The sequence below is a fragment of the Orcinus orca genome, chromosome 7, assembly GCF_937001465.1.
Source record: "Orcinus orca chromosome 7, mOrcOrc1.1, whole genome shotgun sequence".
Taxonomy (NCBI): Eukaryota; Metazoa; Chordata; class Mammalia; order Artiodactyla; family Delphinidae; genus Orcinus; species Orcinus orca.
In genome coordinates, this window is record NC_064565.1 from 111,830,087 (window position 1) to 111,849,587 (window position 19,501).

General features: G+C 43.2%; 1 protein-coding gene across 2 annotated transcripts in view; it reads left to right on the plus strand.

The window, feature by feature from the left end:
* Positions 1–18,772, plus strand: part of SP100 (SP100 nuclear antigen) — an 87,859-nt gene extending 69,087 nt beyond the window's left edge. For both annotated transcript variants that reach the window (XM_033425663.2, XM_033425667.2), the window contains 8 exons: positions 5,327–5,431; positions 7,152–7,294; positions 10,107–10,145; positions 14,608–14,723; positions 16,178–16,298; positions 16,581–16,652; positions 17,206–17,340; positions 18,479–18,772. In XM_033425663.2, the coding sequence (XP_033281554.1) occupies positions 5,327–5,431; positions 7,152–7,294; positions 10,107–10,145; positions 14,608–14,723; positions 16,178–16,298; positions 16,581–16,652; positions 17,206–17,340; positions 18,479–18,616 (869 nt within the window). In that variant the 3' untranslated portion in view covers positions 18,617–18,772. The remainder of the gene's footprint in view (positions 1–5,326; positions 5,432–7,151; positions 7,295–10,106; positions 10,146–14,607; positions 14,724–16,177; positions 16,299–16,580; positions 16,653–17,205; positions 17,341–18,478) is intronic.
* The last annotated feature ends 729 nt before the right edge of the window (positions 18,773–19,501 follow it).

Below are 19,501 nucleotides of genomic sequence, written 5' to 3' on the forward strand. Positions count from 1 at the left end.
CAGCCAAAACCCAGGACTCAAGGGCCACTGAAGTGCTGCCTCTGATGAACTGGTAACTTTTGAGGCTGGAAATAGTTGTAGCCATAAAACACTGTGTAACTCACAAGTGATAAAGATGTCCTGCCTCATGTCCCACCACCCTGAGGTAGTCCTGTAAACTTGGGTCTGTCACTTCACCTCTTCTGCCTCAGTTTACTCCTCTGTAAAGTGAAATGATAATAAAGAGACTGACTGCCCATCAAGGCCCATCCCAGCTTCATATACAGCTTCACATTCTGTAGATCTACCACTGGACTTGGTAAGGACCATGGACAGCTCTCTCATCGGCATCAAGAACAGGGAGCCCAAGGAGTGTCTTTAATGGATTCCCCAAATCTTTAATGGATTCCTAACATCACTGGCTGGAAGGGCAGGAACAGCAGCTAATCTTTCTCAAGTTCATCTTAAGACTCCTTTCTGTGGAGTCAGACTCTGAGTTCCCCGCCCCCCCCACACACACACCCTCTCATGCAGAGGTAGACCCTCCTTCCGCCCTGAGCAATTTTCAGAAGACAGTAGAACTCCCCTGAGCTTCCCTTCCAGCCAGGAGAAAGCTGCTGTGAAGGAGAAGTGAGGCAAACAAATAAGACAGACCCCATCTCCTGCTAGGCTGCCCCATTGTGATCCTGTTCACGGCTCAGCTAGTCCTTGAATCATACCTACAAATTTGTCAAATTATAGACAAATTACAATCTAAAACTCTTTGTCTGGAAAAACAAATTTGGCTAGAAATTTCCCACTAGAACAGCAGAAGCAATATATTTTACCACCTGTCAGTAGTGAGTGGTGGCCAACTTGCTTGGGAATGAAGACATTGGATGGTCCTTCTGGAAGGTTAGCACCCTTGCAGCAGCTACCTCGTTGCCCTATGTGGTTCTTTTGGGAAGAGTATCTCTCAAAAATACCCAGTTCAACTCCCATCCACAGGGCCCCCCCACCAGGCCAAGGGAATCATGCTTCTTCATTGATTCCCTTGCTGACTCCTGGCTCAGCCCTTCTCCCACGCCAGAACACACTAGCCATGATGTTCACCTTTATATTGGCAAGGATGAGTCTGATAATCTCTCCTTCCCTGATGTCCCAAGGACTGAGGTCCATCTCCTGTGTGGATCCTTTAACATATTTTGTCTTGGCTTGAGGGGAGGTGTCTGACAATTCTCTTGAAAGAAATGTAGCCTCTTTCACAAGACCTGGAGGTGGGGAAGGCCTGTTCCGGCAGAACCAGCCTCACTATCGCTTACCATGGTCTGTGCAACAGGGCTAGACTAACACTTGCTTTAGGATCTAGGCATACTGGGCTCCTATATTCTATTGTTCTTACACACTGCAGACTCTCTGATACTCTGAGGCAACCAAAAGATCACCTAAACATCCTGATATACTATTTTGCCCATAAAGATTAGTTCCAACTATTAAGAAAATTATTTTTAAATGACTTTTAATTTTTCTGACCACATTATTATTTGTAAGAGTTAATGTAGGGTTTTAGTATAGCATTAGTAGTTGTTTATTAAGATGGTAGACCCAAGAATAATTAAATCCTACTTTGTCCAGGCATTTTACTTTCTGGATCTAAGATAATAAAGTGCTGGAGCTCGCTAACACACAAATAACCCCTGTAAAGTTTAGCAGCACTTTGTTCATATGATCTGGTCTCCAGACCAAATTTCTGAGAACTGAGCTGGTGTACAACGAGTTTCTCTTTGTTTGCCATGAAGTTGTTTGTCCTCAACAGGCGTTGATGAAATAGAAGTCTAACTCACCAACTAGTCCCAAAAATATTTAAACAGAGAGAAACTGAGAGCAAGAGAATGCACATTTGCCAATAAGGACTACTGTTGGACAGACTCAAGTTATAATTAGAGCTGGGATTTCAATTTCATCACTGCATGGGAAAGGAGAGCAAGGAGAAAGCCAAGAGAACACAAGTGTCTTCTTGTGGGACAGTGGGCCTTGATTCTTGCAGGAAAAGAGAGAGAGAGAATCAGAACTGGCCTTTTCCCACTTCAGCATCAGTGCTGAAGAGGACCAGAGAGGACTGTTTCACCAAGACCCACACCTGTGTGGATAACCTTTTATACCTGGCAACTACTAACTACCATATTTGGTACTGTAACGTTCTTTGAAACCATTTCATCTAGAGCAATTTTTAAAGAAAGCTTCATCTACCTTCAGGTCTACATTTTTCCCCACTCACTTGTTCCTCTTAGGTCTTCAAGATCATAGCCATGCTTATGATTCTCTTATACAGGTTTAGTAATCTCTCCTCAGTGTACCTCCCTAATACTTTGATAAACTTCCTAAGGATAACATTTTGTAAGGTAGAACATGTTGATCTTGGGGTGTGATTTCTCTTGGGATGAAAATAATTAATAAATGTCTCATGGGGCCATTTTTATTTTGGTAAGATTTTTTTTTTAAAACTTGAGTAATTGTTATGGCAAAGTCCCAGAATATGAGATAACATCATCAACCTGAAGGCTTTTTGTGTTTGGTTGAAGGAAATATTCCTTTCCAGCCGCATCTGGTCATAATCTACTTAAAGGAAAGATTAGTCATGATCGACTTTCTGGAGGGGATTTTCTCCTGGGACCTGCATTACCCAAATTAACACCCCAGGATTCCAGCCATGGGAACAGAATGATGGGCACAGACCTTTAGCAAGAAAGCATCCCTGACTTCCAACATTCAGACACATTTGAATGATGGCAGACCTGAACATGAACATGGACATGATTAACATTTTTGGACAAAATCAACAATTAAATCAGATACTACATTTTTCTGAAACATCTCTTAAGTCAACCTTTTGTGCCATCTCTAACCCTACAACTTTTGGAACTTGGGCATCAATTTTATAAGCTCCCCTTCATTGAGCCATTGGGCTAGTTTTTAAGTCCTTGCTCATTTTTGAGACCATTTTTGATACAAAAATCTTTCAAGTTTAGGTTTACAGCAGCTATCTGACCTATAGAGTTGAGCATGAAGCCCCCCTTGAGACCTAATACTACTGCCTTTTATCTCTGCCTCTTTATCAAAGTAAATCTTCAATGCTTTTAGTTAATTTGCATTTATATCTGTGCATATCAATTTCCTCATCTGTAAGATAAGGATAGTATTAGTCCCTATTTGACTAAGTCCCTAATTTGACTAAATTTGCTCTAAGGATAAAGTAAATTAATAGAGGCAAGGTCTAAGGATAGTTCCTGGCACACAACAAGGACTCAAAAGATGTACAACTTCATTACTCTTCTCACCTTGCTGCTCTGTTGCTTGGGAAACACATAAAACACGGTTTCAGTTATATTTGGAACGGCTTGGAGTAAAAGAAATATAGGATATATCTCAGTTAAACATCATCTTTGTAACTAAGTCTAGACCAGAGTTCCGCAAACTATGGCCCACAGGGCAAATTCAACCCATGAATTGTTTTTTTTTTTTGCGGTACGCGGGCCTGTCACTGTTGTGGCCTCTCCCGTTGCGGAGCACAGGCTCCGGACGCGCAGGCTCAGCGGCCATGGCTCACGGGCCCAGCCGCTCCGCGGCACGTGGGATCTTCCCAGACCGGGGCACGAACCCGTGTCCCCTGCATCAGCAGGCGGACTCTCAGCCACTGCGCCACCAGGGAAGCCCCATGAATTGTTTTGTAAATAATTTTTTATCAGAACGTAGCCACAGTCACATCTTTCCATTTATGAATTGTCTATGGATGCTTTTACAATAAAACAGTAGAGTTGAGTAGTCACAAAGGAGATTGTGGTCCACAATACCTTAAATATTTACTATCTGGCCCTTTACAGAGAAAGTTCCTAACTCCTGACCTAAGCATTTGATATTTTTCTTGAAGTACTAGGTAAACTCCTAAAAAGTGACATTTGAATGGTATTTTTGCAAAACACTACTATTTGCAATGCAATGTTATAAAAAGAGACATTTATGTTACTTTTCTACTTCCTCAGGGAGAAAATCAACACTGGGCCTTTGAAAAGAGGCAGAAAAAGAGGTAAAAATAAGTGATTAATGCAATTTTAATAATTAAACATCTAAATTTTTATTTTATAATCCATATTTTTAGTGATTTTCTTAATTGGCTTACAGAGCCATTTTCTTAATTGGCTTACAGAGCCGATAGCAAACGTTAGGATAAGTCCTTGGTCTTGGTCAATTTCGACCACATGACAGGATGGTGATAACACGCACTCCATTGATTAGTCAGAAGATCTGCGAGAGACCCCCAGGCCTCCTTGGGCCTCAGCAGGGCTCCTCTCACTGCACTGATAACTTTTGAGGAGGGAAATACAAAGAAAAATATATAAAAGGTATGACTCGCATGATATTTCTCTCGCCCTTGTCTTGCCCATGTAGAGAGCCATAGGCTCCCCACCACGGGGGACTCTGGGTGGTAACACAAGACCTATGTCCTAATTCCTAAAATTCCTTTGACTGTGTAACTTTGGCTTGTCCACTGTTCTTTCTTGCTTCAATTTCCTCCTCTGTAAATTGGTGGCTGGCAGGTGAATTAGACTGAATGGCCCCCTACACCCACCCCAGCTCTAATAGAACTGATGCTGGAAGGGCTCTTGACAGCCTACCCTCCCCATCCAGAGAGAAGCCCCCAGACCTGTCTAAAGGATCCTCCTCAATGTTGGCCAGAAGGGCAAGAGAAGGTGCTCCTGCTACTGACATTCTTTCTAAGACTTTCAACACCTGCTTCAGAGGAATTAGATGCCAGCACCCTCACCCAAGGATGTACAGAAACCCTCTCCCTGAGCAATGTGCAGTTTCTTCTAGAGCAAACTACCTTCTAGCCACAGAGAAAGCTCACATGAGAGAGAAGTGAAACAGAGAGCAAGGTGGGAAGACAGACACTGCCCCTGCTGGGGGTCCCATTGCAATCCTCCTTTTTTCCCCAGGTGAGCCCTCAAATGGGGAGAAAAAATTAAAAGTTGAGGGTTTTTTCTCCATCTGCATAACTTCAAAGCAATAATATGACTATAAATCTTCCTTCAAATCAGCAGGAGGAAAATTATCATGCAATAGGTAGTTGGGACCAGCAAGCTTGGGAATCAGATCCTTCCACAAGAGGTTTGTATGTAGGATTTTAGAGGATGGTGGTGGAGGGTGATGTTATCTTTATGTACCTAACCTGCCTAGAAATGTACCTCATTCATGGGGGAAATCCTTCCATTACATTTTAAGTTATAAAGAAGGATCTCAAGATGGGTGAGGAGAGACGGTACACAGTTTTAGAGCAAGGTGGAATGAAGAAACCAATGCTTCTTTGCAGGTCCAAGAATTCCCAGAGAAACAAATATGGATTTTCAGCTTCCTGAACTTCCTGTGACTTGTGGTGAGGCGAAGGGGATTTTATACAAGGAGAAAATGGAAAAAGGTGGGCTTCGTGGTCTTCTAAACTTTTCAACTGGAAAACTCCCATGTGAATAATATATTATACAGGGGGTAGACACCTGTATTGGGGGTCTCTAGGTTTGGTGCCTCACTAGGAGGACTGAAAGGACTCAGCATATAGTTGAACTCATGGCTGTGATTTATTAAATTGAAAGGATACAAAGCAAAATCAGCAAAGGGAAAAGGCCCATGGTACAGGTGTCAGTTTCCAAGAGTCTTCTCCCAGTCGGGTCACCAGGACACACTTAATTCACCAGCAGTGAATTGTAACAACACATGTGAAATGTTGTCTGCCAGGGAAACTGCCCTGAGCCTGAGAGACCAGGGTTTTTATCAGGGGTTAGTTACATAAGTACCCTCTGCCTAGCACATGCCAGAATTCCAAACTCCCAGACGGAAGGCAGGTGTTCACATAAACCGTACTGTTTGTATAAACAGTTAGGGCACAGTGAGCTACTCTTAAGTTCTGGGAGTGGTGAGACCCTTCCCCAAATCCAAGTTCCCAGATACCAGCCAAGCGTCAACCTTGCAAGCAGACTTTCTCAAGAAAGCAGCCTCCGTTCTGTTCTGTTAGGTCTTTTCCACACAGCATCCCAGACAGGCTGGAGGAAAGATGGCATTCCCACTCTTTTAAAATTAATAAACATTAGCCTACCAGGCCATCTCCACTTTCCCCCAAGGAAAAGGTCCACAGGTGCCCATCCAGCACCCAATACAGGGGCAAGTGCTTCAATAACAGAATGGAAGATGTACACATTTGAGAAATCCAACAGCAACCTTCACAGCCACATTCCCCATAACATCTGTATGGCCTTGTGCTAACTGGGAGAAGCACAAGATTTAGACCCAGAAGACCGGGATTTGAGTTTCAGCTGTACCAAGAGTGTCTATTTTGTATGGGCCAAGTTGCTAAGTCTCTCTCATCCTGAACTGTCCTCTACAAAATGGAAATAATAATAAAACTTTCCTCACCATATTATTATGAGAAAAAAACAAGATAACAGATAGAAAAGTTTGCAAATTACAACTGTTAAAGTACAGTACAAATGTTCATCTACCGTAATTGATCCCCTCCTCCCAAAATATGGTGCTTTAGGTACCGAGAAGTATAAATGTTTTCCCCATGATTGTATAGCATATATATAATTTAACTTTTCCCACTTGATAACATTTCTACAATTGCTTTTAACAAAAAATAGCTATGAGCCCAAAATATTATTGCAATAATTGATTGCCATTCACTGGCTGATCAACTTTTGTACAGGACAAGGCAGACATGGCTGTGGTGACAGTTGCCACACTGCCCCATGTGTGACCTCATCTGCTGCCTCAGAAACTCAGCCTGGCTCTATCCCGGGTCTCAGAGAAGGGAAGGGAAAGAATCTTGCCTATTCTTCAGAGTCATCCATTTTTTTCTCTTTTGAATATAGTGAAATATTTTTTTAAAGTAAATGTTGGTAGTAATCACTGTCCTTCTCATTGCATGAGGGTCAGAGTATGCACACAGGGCAGGAAGTCTGCTCCTGCCCTCACCTTTCGGACTGCTGTAGAGCCCCAGAGAGGGCACTCAGCTATCCTGCTGCAGATTATGAACCCAAAACGAGTAGCCCAGATTCACGTGGCGGGAGGTCAGGTTCTGGGGTATTCACAGTTGGGGGCACACCCTGGCCACAAAGGGAGCTCAGCTTGTCTTGGTCTCACAGGCACCTCGGAGAAGTGTATACAGGATGCATATGGAAAGTGGTTCACCCTCAGGGAATTTGAAATTGAAGGAAACCACGAAGCGTCCAAGAAGTGGAAGTTGAGTGTGCGCTGCGGGGGATGGCCCCTGAAAACCTTGATTCAGGTATTCTAGTGACAAAGTGCTACAATCAAGGATTTAGTGCCACAAGTCATCAACTTCCAGCTTTAGCAGAATTTCCAGAAAACCATCATGACGCCCCTTGCCTGGGTCACATGCGCATATTATCACTAACATTCCATGTGGCTGTTATATTTGCTGGCTTACATTACAGCTTAATCCTCTAAGTGCATAAACTCTTACACTTAAAAATTTTTTTTTAATTTTTATACAATTTTTAAAGGCTACTTTCCACTTACAGTTAACAGTTATTACAAAATATTGGCTGTATGTTGTACAATACATCCTTGAGCCTATCCTACACCCAATAGTTTATACCTCCACTCCCCCACCTCTATGTTGCCTCTCCCCCCCTCCCCACTGGTAACCACTAGTTTGTTCTCTATGAGTCAGCTTCTTTTATGTTATATTCACTAGTTTGTTATATTTTTTACATTCCACATATAAGTGATATCACACAATATTTGTCTTTCTCCATCTGACATATTTCACTTAATGTAATGCCCTCCAAGTCCATCCATGTTGCTGCAAATGACAACATTTTGTTCTTTTTTATGGCTGAATAGTATTCAAACTCTTACACTGTTGAAGGTAGGACAGTAAATTGTGGCCTTGGCACTGCCACTAGTAATTGCCACTGGGTAATTTGGTCACAGGAAAGTAAACTAAATTTGGCGTGGGAGGGTCTTAGACTTTTGGAGGGGGCCAATGTTGAAAGTAACAATAATAGAACTATGTGTCTGAAAATAATACATCAGAATGAGTGTTTTCTGGATAGCCATCTGAAATTCATTCTTGAAGAATAATATTTTTAAATGAATTTAAAAATATCTCTTTGGGGCTTCCCTGGTGGCGCAGTGGTTGAGAGTCTGCCTGCCGATGCAGGGGACACGGGTTTGTGCCCCGGTCCGGGAGGATCCCACATGCCGCAGAGTGGCTGGGCCCGTGAGCCATGGCCGCTGAGCCTGCGCGTCCGGAGCCTGTGCTCTGCGACAGGAGAGGCCACAGCGGTGAGAGGCCCGCGTACCGCAAAAAAAAAAAATATCCCTTTGGTTCTCATCTCGGCCCCCTGATGTGGACAAAACGGGCCAGGTCTCTGTCACAGATGAACCCATGCTTTCTGACTCTGTCACGTGCCCCAGATGGTCCTTCCTTGTGCCACTCTAATGATGAGCAAATATTGATTGAATACATCTAAAGCCACAGGGACTGTAAGGTGTGGCCCCCAGCCCCTAACCAGGAGGAAGGCTGCACGTTTATAAACATAGGATTGCACAGCTCATAGATGCCATAATGAGATTCTCTGGCAGGAAGAGATGCAGAAGCTTAGGGGAGGGAAGTTCATTTCTGTCTTTGAGGTTGAGGACAGTTTCATGGAACAGTTTGCACTGAGCTGGGTCTTAAAAGAAGAATAGTTCTGACAAGCAAAAATGTCATAATGAGGAATTCTATATAGAAAGGATGGCATGAAAATCCTCCCCAGGAGTGTCAAGAAGTTGTGGGTTATAAGACTCAATACATGAGCTGGGCTGATTGTGGAGGTCCTGCGGCCCCAGAAAGGAGGCTGAACCCTTCATTTAATCATGGAGGAATTGTGGGAGGTTTGGGTTAGGGACTGACAAAGTTGAAAGAGTGTTTTAGAGGTATGAATCTGATCAAGGAATGCAAGATGGATAAGAGGGTAGAGTGCTTTAACCCATGGAGACCTCAAATGACCTTCACCACCTTTCTGCCTGATCCACCCCATTCGACCTGCAAGGCCCAGCTCAAACAGCACACTCTCTGCTGAAGTCCTTTAAAATTCACTGAATTTGTTTCCTATTGCTGCTATAAAAAATTCCCACAAACTCAGTGCCTTGAAACCATGTAAATCTATTATCTTACAGTTCTAGAGACCAGAAGTATGAAATCAGTTTCACTGGACTCAAGTCAAGGCGTCGGCAGGGGTGGTTCCTTCTGGAGCCTTCCAGGGAGAATGTGTTCCTCCCCTTTTTCAGCTTCTGGAAGCAGCCTTCATTTCCTGGCTCGTGGCCCCTTCCTCACATCACTCCAACCTCTTCTTCTGTCAACACATCTCCTACTACTCACTCTGACCCTCCTACCCGCTCTTGTATGGACCCTTGTGATTACATTGGCCCTACCCAGATAATCAGAATCATCTTCCATTTCAAGCTCCTTCATTTAATTACATTAGTAAAGTTCCTTTTACCATGTAAGTTGACACATTCATGGGTCGGGGGATTAGAACAAATTCATGGGTCGGGGGAGCATTATTTAGCCTACTATACTCACCCATCTCTGGATCCCAAAATACTCCATGAGAGCACAGTTTACACTTTATCATCCTTACCCCACTATATGCCAGGTTTTCCCACTTGTCTCCCCAAAGGCCTGGATACCTTTGTGTGTCCAAGGCCACTGATGGGGTCTGCCAGCTGTCAATCACTCACCAGGTGTGTGCCAATGGAGCTATAGCATGCAAGGTATAACGATAAAAGCTAGAGGGATACTGGGAGAATGGAAAGGAAGTGGTGGGTGTAGAAGCGGTTGTAAAGGAAAATCTGGCAAAACTTTCTAAGGAGAGCAAGAGAGAGGATGCAGTTTTTAAAGCTGGCTTTAAAGCTGAGTCTGGATAACAGAGAGCACCATGTTACAGACTTGGAGAGGGAGGTTACTTTCCATGAAGGCCCCTTGAGTTTATGTTGATAATGGGACATGAGTGGAAGGTAGTGGAATTACCGATCTCACAAAGTAGAAACAAGGACCCATCACAGCATGAATCTCATTTTTCTTTCAGAGAGAATTTCTACTAGACCCATCAAGAAAAAGAAAAAAGGTAATTATCACATGACCTTCCGGCCATGTCTCATCTACCACATTGTTGATTTTCCATCTCTCTGGCTTTATTTTATGGTTTCTAAATTAACCAATTACGTTGAAACTTGATTTTATAATACGGTGCTTTTGCACTTGCTACTTCCAAACATTTCAGTGTGTGAGGCCAGGACTCCTTTGAGCATTAAACTATTTGAGATAGAGGTGCAGGGGTAATCCTTAAAAATATATAATGAGGCAGAACTGACCTTGTACGTTTGTTTGAGAAAAATATGTGAATGGCATACAGTAAGCCCCCAACATACGAACCTTCAAGTTGCGAGCTTTCAAAACTGCGAACGTGCGTTCGCATGTCCAGTCACGTAAGTTGGTTCCCATGTCTGGTGTACATTGTCACGTGCGTGCATCCTCTCCAAGTGGTTGTGCTTTTGTGTACTTTACTGGACAGTACTGTAGAGAGTACAGTAGTACAGTGTCTTTATTTCAAGCTCAGGTTGTCCGAAAGCAAGTGTGAAAGCAGCGGTGATGTAGCTGGTACTGCTAGGAAGACCCAGGAATTGAAGGCCCAGAGGAAGGACAGAGAGAGACAAGAGGAAGAAGTAACTGAAGAACCGAAGAGATTCACAGCGTAGGAAATGGCAAGGGGATTTTCTTTATTTGAAGAGGCACTGTTAGTTTTTGAGGTGCAGGACCCGAATGTAGAACATTACGTGAGCCTGTGCTCTGCAACGGGAGAGGCCACAACAGTGAGAGGCTCGCATACCGCAAAAAAAAAAAAAAAAAAAAAAAGTTTTCTTTACTTTTTGTGTTTGTTTTTTATGTATTATTTGTGTGAAAAGTATTATAAACCTATTACAGTACAGTACTGTATAGCTGATTGTGTTAGTTGGGTACCTAGGCTAACTTTTCTGGACTTACAAAGGCACTCTCGGAATGGAACTCTTACTATACTGTCTTTTTTTTTTTTTTTTTTTTTGGAGTATAGTTGATTTACAATGTTGTGTTAGTTTCAGGTGCACAGCAAATTTAATCAGTTATACACATGCATATATCCACTCTTTTTTTTAAGATTCTTTTCCCATATAGGCCATTACAGAGGGCATACTGTCTTAAAATTAGACATAAAAGATGGAGTTGGAGCTGGAAAAGTATGATTTTGAAAGGCACAAAAAAGTACATTTAATGACTATTGCTTTTGCAACACTGATTTTATTTTCATTGGTTTTTCTGGGTTCTAGCTTTAATGAAATAAGAATTGAGCAAAATGGAAACATCTCATGGTCACTCTAGCTAACCTATTATAGAACTAATGTAGAATCCCCCTTTGGAATGGATATATAGCCATATGTCACCTGGTAAAGCAAAAACACAAAACCTCTCCTTCACATGCACACACACACTTATGCTAAGTCCTTTTTCAAGGGAAACTTTATTTCCTTTATGGAGATGACCCTTTAGAGAATAGAGTGATTGGGAAGCAGATGTGTCCTGTGGGAGAGGCTGCTGACCTGGAAAGTTCTTTCCTTTGTGTAGAGGCCCTTTGGCCCCAACAGAGGGGCTTTGCAGACTGCAGTTCCATCTATGAAGGCAAATTCTCTCTCCTTCAAAGTATCATGTGAAGTTCATGGACCAGTGGTTTCTATGCTGTGTGGATTCCAGGGAAGGCAGTCAGATAGTTGATGTCTTCCTCTCCAAGACAGGGTGTGAGAGAGAACATGTGAAGTGAAAAAAGGAAATAGAAAAACTTCCATTTTCCTGACTTCCAACAGCAGTGACCTTGGTCATCTCAGTCAAACCAAGAAGTTGAGATCTTCACAAAGCTGGTTTCTGGGGCTACCAGCTCAACTGACTTTATGCTAAAGACTCAGTAACTAAGCTCTGCATCCACTGGGTTTTCTGAAGAAAGAGATGCTATTAAGGCCAAATGTTTCTGCCCAGTCCTAGGGAGTCAAGGGTAATTCAGTCTGGGTTAATCAATTGAGTTGACCGTCTCCCACCCTTTATCACAGGCGCCCTCTCTCTGTTCCCTCTGCGCTTACAGCTATTAAGGTGTGACCACCTCAGTTCTCAGAGGGTCTCTCCAGAGCATCTCTTCCTTTCCCAGCCCCTTGGCTTCTGCCATTTGTGTCCTCTCAGCACCAAATGGCATAAGAAACTCTGAGCCAGTAGCCTAAAAATAGTGGTCAGCATCCATTAGGATGAGAAAAAGGAAAAGCGGTTACATGGCCCCATGCCAGGGCCACTCAAGTCTATGTGGGGATGTCCCCAAGGATGTCCCTAACAGGCCATTCCTCAAGCTCTCCTACTGAAAGGGAGCACATGGACGAGATACAGCTTACAGCCTAGAATTTCCTCCTGTGTGTGAGTTTTGTGTCTCTTCTTCTTATATTGAATTTATAGATGAAAAGAATTTACAAATTGAGGTGTGTTCCAATTCACCTCAGCTCACTGGGCTCAGGGATGATATTCTGTTATGATTTGGAAATAGCAGGACATTTTGCTTTGGCTCATAATATTGTATTATAAGTAGGGGCTCTGCATTCTTGTAAGCAATGGACCTCACAGAAGCACTAAGAATGAGATGAGATATTTAAAAATGACAACAGGACGAGTGATGGGCTGGATGTCTGGGGTGAGGAAAGGGAGGAATCTGTGTTCACTTCCAGGCTCCTGGGTGGATGGTGGGGTGCTTAGTGAGATGAGGGGGGCACTGAAAGAGGAGCAGATTCAAGACAGGAAGTCAAGGACTGTGGTTTGGGGGCAATATGGGTTTTAGACATGATGATAGACATCTAATTGGAGATGATGGAAAGTAGAGTTTGGATGCTCAGGGACTCACAAAGAGACCAGAGACACAGATCTTAAAGCCTAGGGACAAATGTGGTAGGTGTGGTCTCGGGAGTAGTCGTGGCCATCTAGGAGAGTAAAATGAGCAGGGAACATGGGGCAGAGCCCTACAGAATTCCAACTTTCCAAATGAGGAAGCTTAAAAAAAGAAGCAAAGCACTAGGAAAAAATCTAAGAGAATGGAGTGTCATGGAACAAAGCATAAAGAGTGTTTCTAGAAGGAAGAGGTGGAATGGCACTCCCTGCCACCTCCCCATTTCCTCACCACCCACCAAAATCCCAGCTACCCATCACTGGGTGGGCCAGTCCCCAAGTCTATGCATTGTTTTGTATGTAGATTGTCACACAAAGATGTGAATTCCTTCTTCCAGCCCATGGTGTAGAAAGGATAGCTTCATCTATGATGAAGAGCTGCTACCCATTGGATGAAATGTTTCCTCACCACATGGTTCTCTTTCCACTCAGGTGGCCCAGGAGAGGGGCCAGGTGCCCATCCTTTGGCCATTTCTCCAGCACAGACACACGACCCTCATACATAGAAATTGTAGTATATAGGGATTCACATGTTATTGCCACATAGATTAACACCAAAAAGAAAAGGAAAAAATGTAATTCCCCTTGCCCACCAATGGGCTCATTCCTTGAACAATTCTTATTTTGGTCTATAAATTCTGTTGTTTTAACGTGTGTTTGTTACTCCACGATACTTAGATGCAAACACTGTCAAATTTTTAACTTCACAAATGAAATAAAATCTGGCTAAAGGTCCCACATATTGAGATTGATGAAAAATCCAGCACCAATTAATTTTGTGGCCCCATCCATCTTCCTTATACAGGACAAAGCACCAGGTTTCCACGGGCTCAGAAAATTAGGGTAAAGCCTTGGCCTTCAACTCCAGTGGTTGCCATTACCACACTCCCTAGCCATTGAGACATGGCACCTCCACACCTTACTCGCCAAGCTAAGTCATAGGACAGCTTCCCCTAGGCTCCCAGAGTCAAAGAGCTCTGTCATCCCTGGCATCCACCGGGTTATCTGTGCCCATGGTCTTTCCAACCAGAGGCACTGTCACAGGCTCAGGGGCCCTCTAGGCACAAAATCCATAGACCAGAAACTCATCCCCAGGCCCTTCAATTCATGGAGAACTTATGGCCAAGAAAATGGGATGCAGGGATATCTCAGATGTTTATTCTGTCATATTAAATTGTCAGTAAATCACTCTTCAATGAGGCAATTTAGATGATGCATGGTAGACAACTAGATAAGACACTGTATTCCTGAGTTAGGTTTTGCCTGCAGAATAATAAATTTCTCAGATTATCTTTAATTGATCCTATTTTGTTGCTGTTACAAGCCTTCCTGTGTCAGAATCTCTGTCTTTATAAAGAAAACTTTAAAGGTCTAACACACAGCCACTTCCTCCTGAGCTTCACTGCAAACCAGCATGTCTTCTTCGGAAATCTCCACTCAGTATTGTTCCTTACTATTTTGAGGAGAAAGGTTTACAAGTATCACCTTGGTACAAGTAAATGCTGTGTGTTCTAGAGTACCAATGTGTCGACTATCTAGGGTCTCACTGATCCCAGTGATGTCTATATTATCTCCCCTTCTAGCCAGAAAACTCAAATGAATGCGAGGTATGCCGTAGAAAGACAGCGCTGTTCTCCTGTAATACTTGTTCGAGGTTCTTTCATGAGAAATGCCACATCCCACCTAAAGATGCTGACAGGTTAGTGAGACTTGGCCCCCTCCTGCCCTTCCTTCCTGTGGTACAGCTCCTCCCACCATGCACACTCAGCCTGCAATTTTCTCTGGTTGTATGTGTCTTGATTCAGAAGAAGAGTCCTTAAGCATCAGGATCCAGAAATAAGAACAGTGCTGGCAGCAGTAGATTAATGAGAAGAAAACTCTTCAAGTGGTGATTAGGTATAATAGAGAAGTAACCCCCACGTCCCTCAGGTGGTTCCCACACCCATGCACTTTGATGGGGTTACGTTGCCATACATTAGCTGCTGGTTTAACACATATACCACCTGCTATGGGAACATCACATAGCTGACAAAGCTGGGACTGTGATGAGCCTTCAGAAGGTGATCACGGCAGTCTATCAAGTCATCTGACCCTGAATCACAGGGTACATGATAAGATCCCTGAATTCTGCGGGTATGAGTCCACTGCTGCATTTCCTTTGTTGTAAAGTGTATCTTCAGTCAGATGTGATGATATGTGAGCTAACACGTAGATTGATAAGGCATTCTAGAAGTGGTAGAATTGCTGTGGCCAAGGATGATCTCTACCAGGATTATGTCTGTTCCTATGAGGATAGAGCACTGTTCCTCCATAATGGGAGGAGTCTAGTGTAATTCATCTGCTCCTATGTAAGTCCCAGAGAATGTGTCACCGCAGGATTCAGCGTAAACCTCTGCAGTTGGGCAATCTGCAGAGGCAGAAAGCCCCACGTTTTTTTGAGCTCATGTAGAGTCCCCACCCCTGCACTGTGGACACTGTAATGCTTGCCCCTTGAGCAAGCACTGGGGTGGCCAAGGAGAGAGGTTAAATGACATCTCTAGGATGGATCACTGTATCCAGGTCTCAGATTATTGAGAATTGAGAGCTCCCCAGCACAGAGAACCTGGTAGTGGAGATCTAGGGGCAAATGGAAGATACCTGTCACTCTATTGGTAGATTTCCTTTCCAAGAAGTTTCTGCATCACAGATGCTAGACACAGAGATGACAATGCCAGAAAAAACGATGCCTATGGCTAATGCTCTGTGCTTATTCAGCAAAGTTGAGAAGAAGGGCTGTTTTCCTGATTTTTACTGAGTTGATGTCTCATTGAGGCCCAAGACTCCAGTACTTAAGGTACCAATTTCCCCTTCTCGTTTCGGGCAGGCAGAATTCATTACCAAACTCACAGTGGCTCAGATGAGAACCTAAGTTTTGAAGTGAATGAGTGTCCTTACGCACCATGGCACCTTACTTAGCCTTCTACAGTTATTGATGGGAGGGCTGTCTTCGGCAGTTGAGCCCAAATGGGGCTCTAGTGCAGAGGGGTGTCAGAGAGAAGTTGAATACAGGTGGAAACTACCAGTCATTCCTGAACAGAGGACTTTAACAGCTATAGAAACAATGGTTGATTCACAGAGAAACTGCCTTTGCTGACCTTATATCCGACCTCTCAGGAACCCATGGAGCTGCACCTTCTGCAAGATAAAGGATCTTCAGGAAAGGTGCCCAGAAAGCCAACCATGTCATCAGCAATCTGAGGTCCTGAAGAAGCTGATGCTGAGTAAAGAGAAGTTGGTGAGTTGAAATGTAAACCTAAGCCTCCTCCTTTCTGTTTACACAAGAGAAGAAGCACCATCTTGCAGGGGGCAGGAGGAATGGTGCCCAAGGCAAACTGCTGTCGCTTGCTGTGCTCTGATCACGTTACCTGACACCAAAATTCGTATGCCACAGAAAATTCCCATTCTGTGTTTGTTTCAGGGGTCTGCAGGTTGGAGAGTTGTGCATTTATCTGAGCATATGTAAGAGCTCATTCTTTCCAAGCTGCTCTTCACTTAAAATCTCCTCTATCTTTTGCAGAAGTGTGAGTTCCTCCTCTTAAAGGTCTATTGCTCTCCAAAAAGCTCTTTTTTTGCCTCAGAACCATATTATGTAAGTAACAGCAATAAAACCCCAACCTGGCATTTGTTGAATTTGTGATATGAATCCAATGGGTACACATTGCCATTATCTTTGCCTTGTTGATAAATATCTTAGACAGCTCAATCAGCCCTTAGAAGCTTAGGCGGTTGTAACAAACTACCATAGACTGGGTGGCTTAAACAACAGGAATTTATTTCTCACAGTTCTGGAGGCTGGAAATCCGAGATCAGGATGCCAACACAGTCAGGTCCTAATGAGGGCTTTCTTCCAGGTTGCAGTCAACCAACTTCTCTTTTTGTCCTCACATGGTGGAAAGGGAGGGAGAGAGGTCTCTGGCGTCCTTTTATTATAAGGGTGCTAATCCTATTCATGAGGGCTCCACCCTCATGATCTAATTATCTTCCAATTGTCCCACCTCCTAAGACCATCACAGTGGGGGTGAGGATTTTAGCATATGAATTTGGGGGACACAAGCACTCAGTCCATAACTGTGGGAATCTGTAGAAGGTAGACTTGGAACCATGCTAATGCCCTTTGGCACTTTTGTCAACATAATACAAAGACATCTCAAGGCCTGGAGAAGCCCATGTGGTTAAACAAAATCAAGAAAAATCTGACGATGAACATATATCAGCGAGTACGGGAGTTTGTGCGGGACATGCGTCTCATCTTCCAGAACCACAGGGCGTTTTACAAGGTAAACAGTTCTCCCTGCTTCTATTTTTCTTTCAATTAAGTCATTTTGCCTTTCATCTTCTTGTATCAGGTCAATGTTACAATTTCCCTTATCATGTGGCAAGCCCACACAGGTAAAAATTCTGGCAGTATTCTCCAAGCCCTGTGGACTATGGTGTGGAAGATAATAACAGACCAGAGGTATCATTGGAAACATTACCCTAGGACCTCAGAATTTACTCCTTCTAGATACTCAATTTGCCCATAGATAACAGTGGATTGCAGACCTAGTCCCTTCCACCGGAAATGGAAGTGCTTTTTATTTTTTTACTAGACCTGGCAGCACTGTGTGTGGCTCAGAAGTCCCTGCAATTGGCCCAGGCTCAGGTCCTTACTTGGCCCAGACTTGGGGACCATCCTAGGGAGACTGGATGCAGAGGCACAGAGTATGTCCATGTGCAGTTGGTTGCTGTGTAACTGCCCGCCGGCATCCGGGCCCTCAGGAAGGAGTGGACAGGGATCTCCCCACACCTGGGCATCTGCCTATTTCCAGCAGTTCCAGTACTGCACTCTGGACGCAGAGCATGGAAAGTTTCTTATAGGCAGAACCCTCATGGCCTTGATGCTCGTAGAGAAGTGAGGCCAATTCTCTCATCTGCTAGAAGCACATTTTAAAGGCTACTCGTGTTTCTCATCTCTAAAGGAAGATACCAAATCACATTTCTCAAATTTCAAAATTTTGGATTTCTTTACATTAGAATTTCCTAGTGTTGGATCAAAAAGTTAACAAGGATCACCTCAAGGGGTGGGGAATGAAGGATAAAGGAAGGCACCACGAACTTGCCTTAGACATTTCTGTACTATTATGGTGTCACAAGGGATATGGGCTGTGTTCAAAATCAAGTAACTAGAATTTTTTAAATTAATCAATAAATTTCTGATGAAGAATTAGACTGCAGTAGAGCGCCATTTTTGCTCCTCTGTCCTCCAGATAAAGAGAAATGATCCAGCTATCAGGAAACATAAACTATCCTCAACTGGATTAATTCTCACTTAACATTTGGGATGGTCTAAAATAAAACTCTGATTAACCAAAACATTGAGAGTCTAAGCTCATTAGCAATCTATGGCTATCATTGTTTTTGCCTTTGCTTTTTCAGAACAAGAAATTCATCAATCTGGGGCTTCAGCTAGAAGCCGAATTTGAGAGTGATTTCAAAAACGTTTTTGGCATCCAGGAAATAAGTACAAACAGCAGTCGGTTTGAGCCGATCTTTTATAATGTAGCCCGTTTCTAGTTCCCCCTTCAGAGTCTCCACTGCTACATGATATCGTGCCTGTGGCCCCACTGACCAACTTCCTGTTGCTGTGTGAATAACACACTTCTTTTTCAAACTTTTTTTTTACTGACATTCCTGCTCGTTTACTTTTCTAAATAAAAATCTTAAACTTCAGATTATCTTATTGAGTAATTTGGGGTGAAATTCGCAAAAGAAAATATCAGGTCTTTCTATAAAGGATCATATTATGTGCTTCCGTTTCCTTGAATCTTTTATTAGGTTCTTAAGTAAAGTTTTCTCTTCTTTTCTCCTCCCCACACAGGACTTAGTCATTTCTTATTTTACTCTCAGGTATTTAACACTTTTTTGTTATTTTGAAAGTGACCTTTTCCCCAATGTATTTTATTACTGATTATTGCCTATTATAGAAAGATATAGTGACATACATTCTGGTCACTGATTATCTTACTGAATACTGGATAGCATCCTTTTTGGCCTCACACCCAGTGGCATCAGGAAGCCCATAGTAGATGCACAGCATTTCTAACTTTCAGTTCGTACAATCATAAATGGTACAGCTGATGGGAGCATTCCTCACCTCTGACAATTCTTGGTTCTGTTGGGGAATGACTCTGCCATGGCATCCTGGTGACCTTGCATGTTTCCACATAGGCCACATAGGCAAGACTTGTCTGTAGCTGATCTAAGTCTTGAGAATGCCCTATGATCCTTCCAGAACATGAGAGTCTGGGAAGCTTCTGAGCAGCTGCTACAAGGCCATTTCCTACTCACCACCTTATCTCCCAGAGGTTATCATGACACACTCTCCTCGTGTTCCAAGTTCTGATGAGGTATGAGGCTGTTTGCCTCCTTTTTAGGGCACAAAAAGTTATGTGCCCTAGA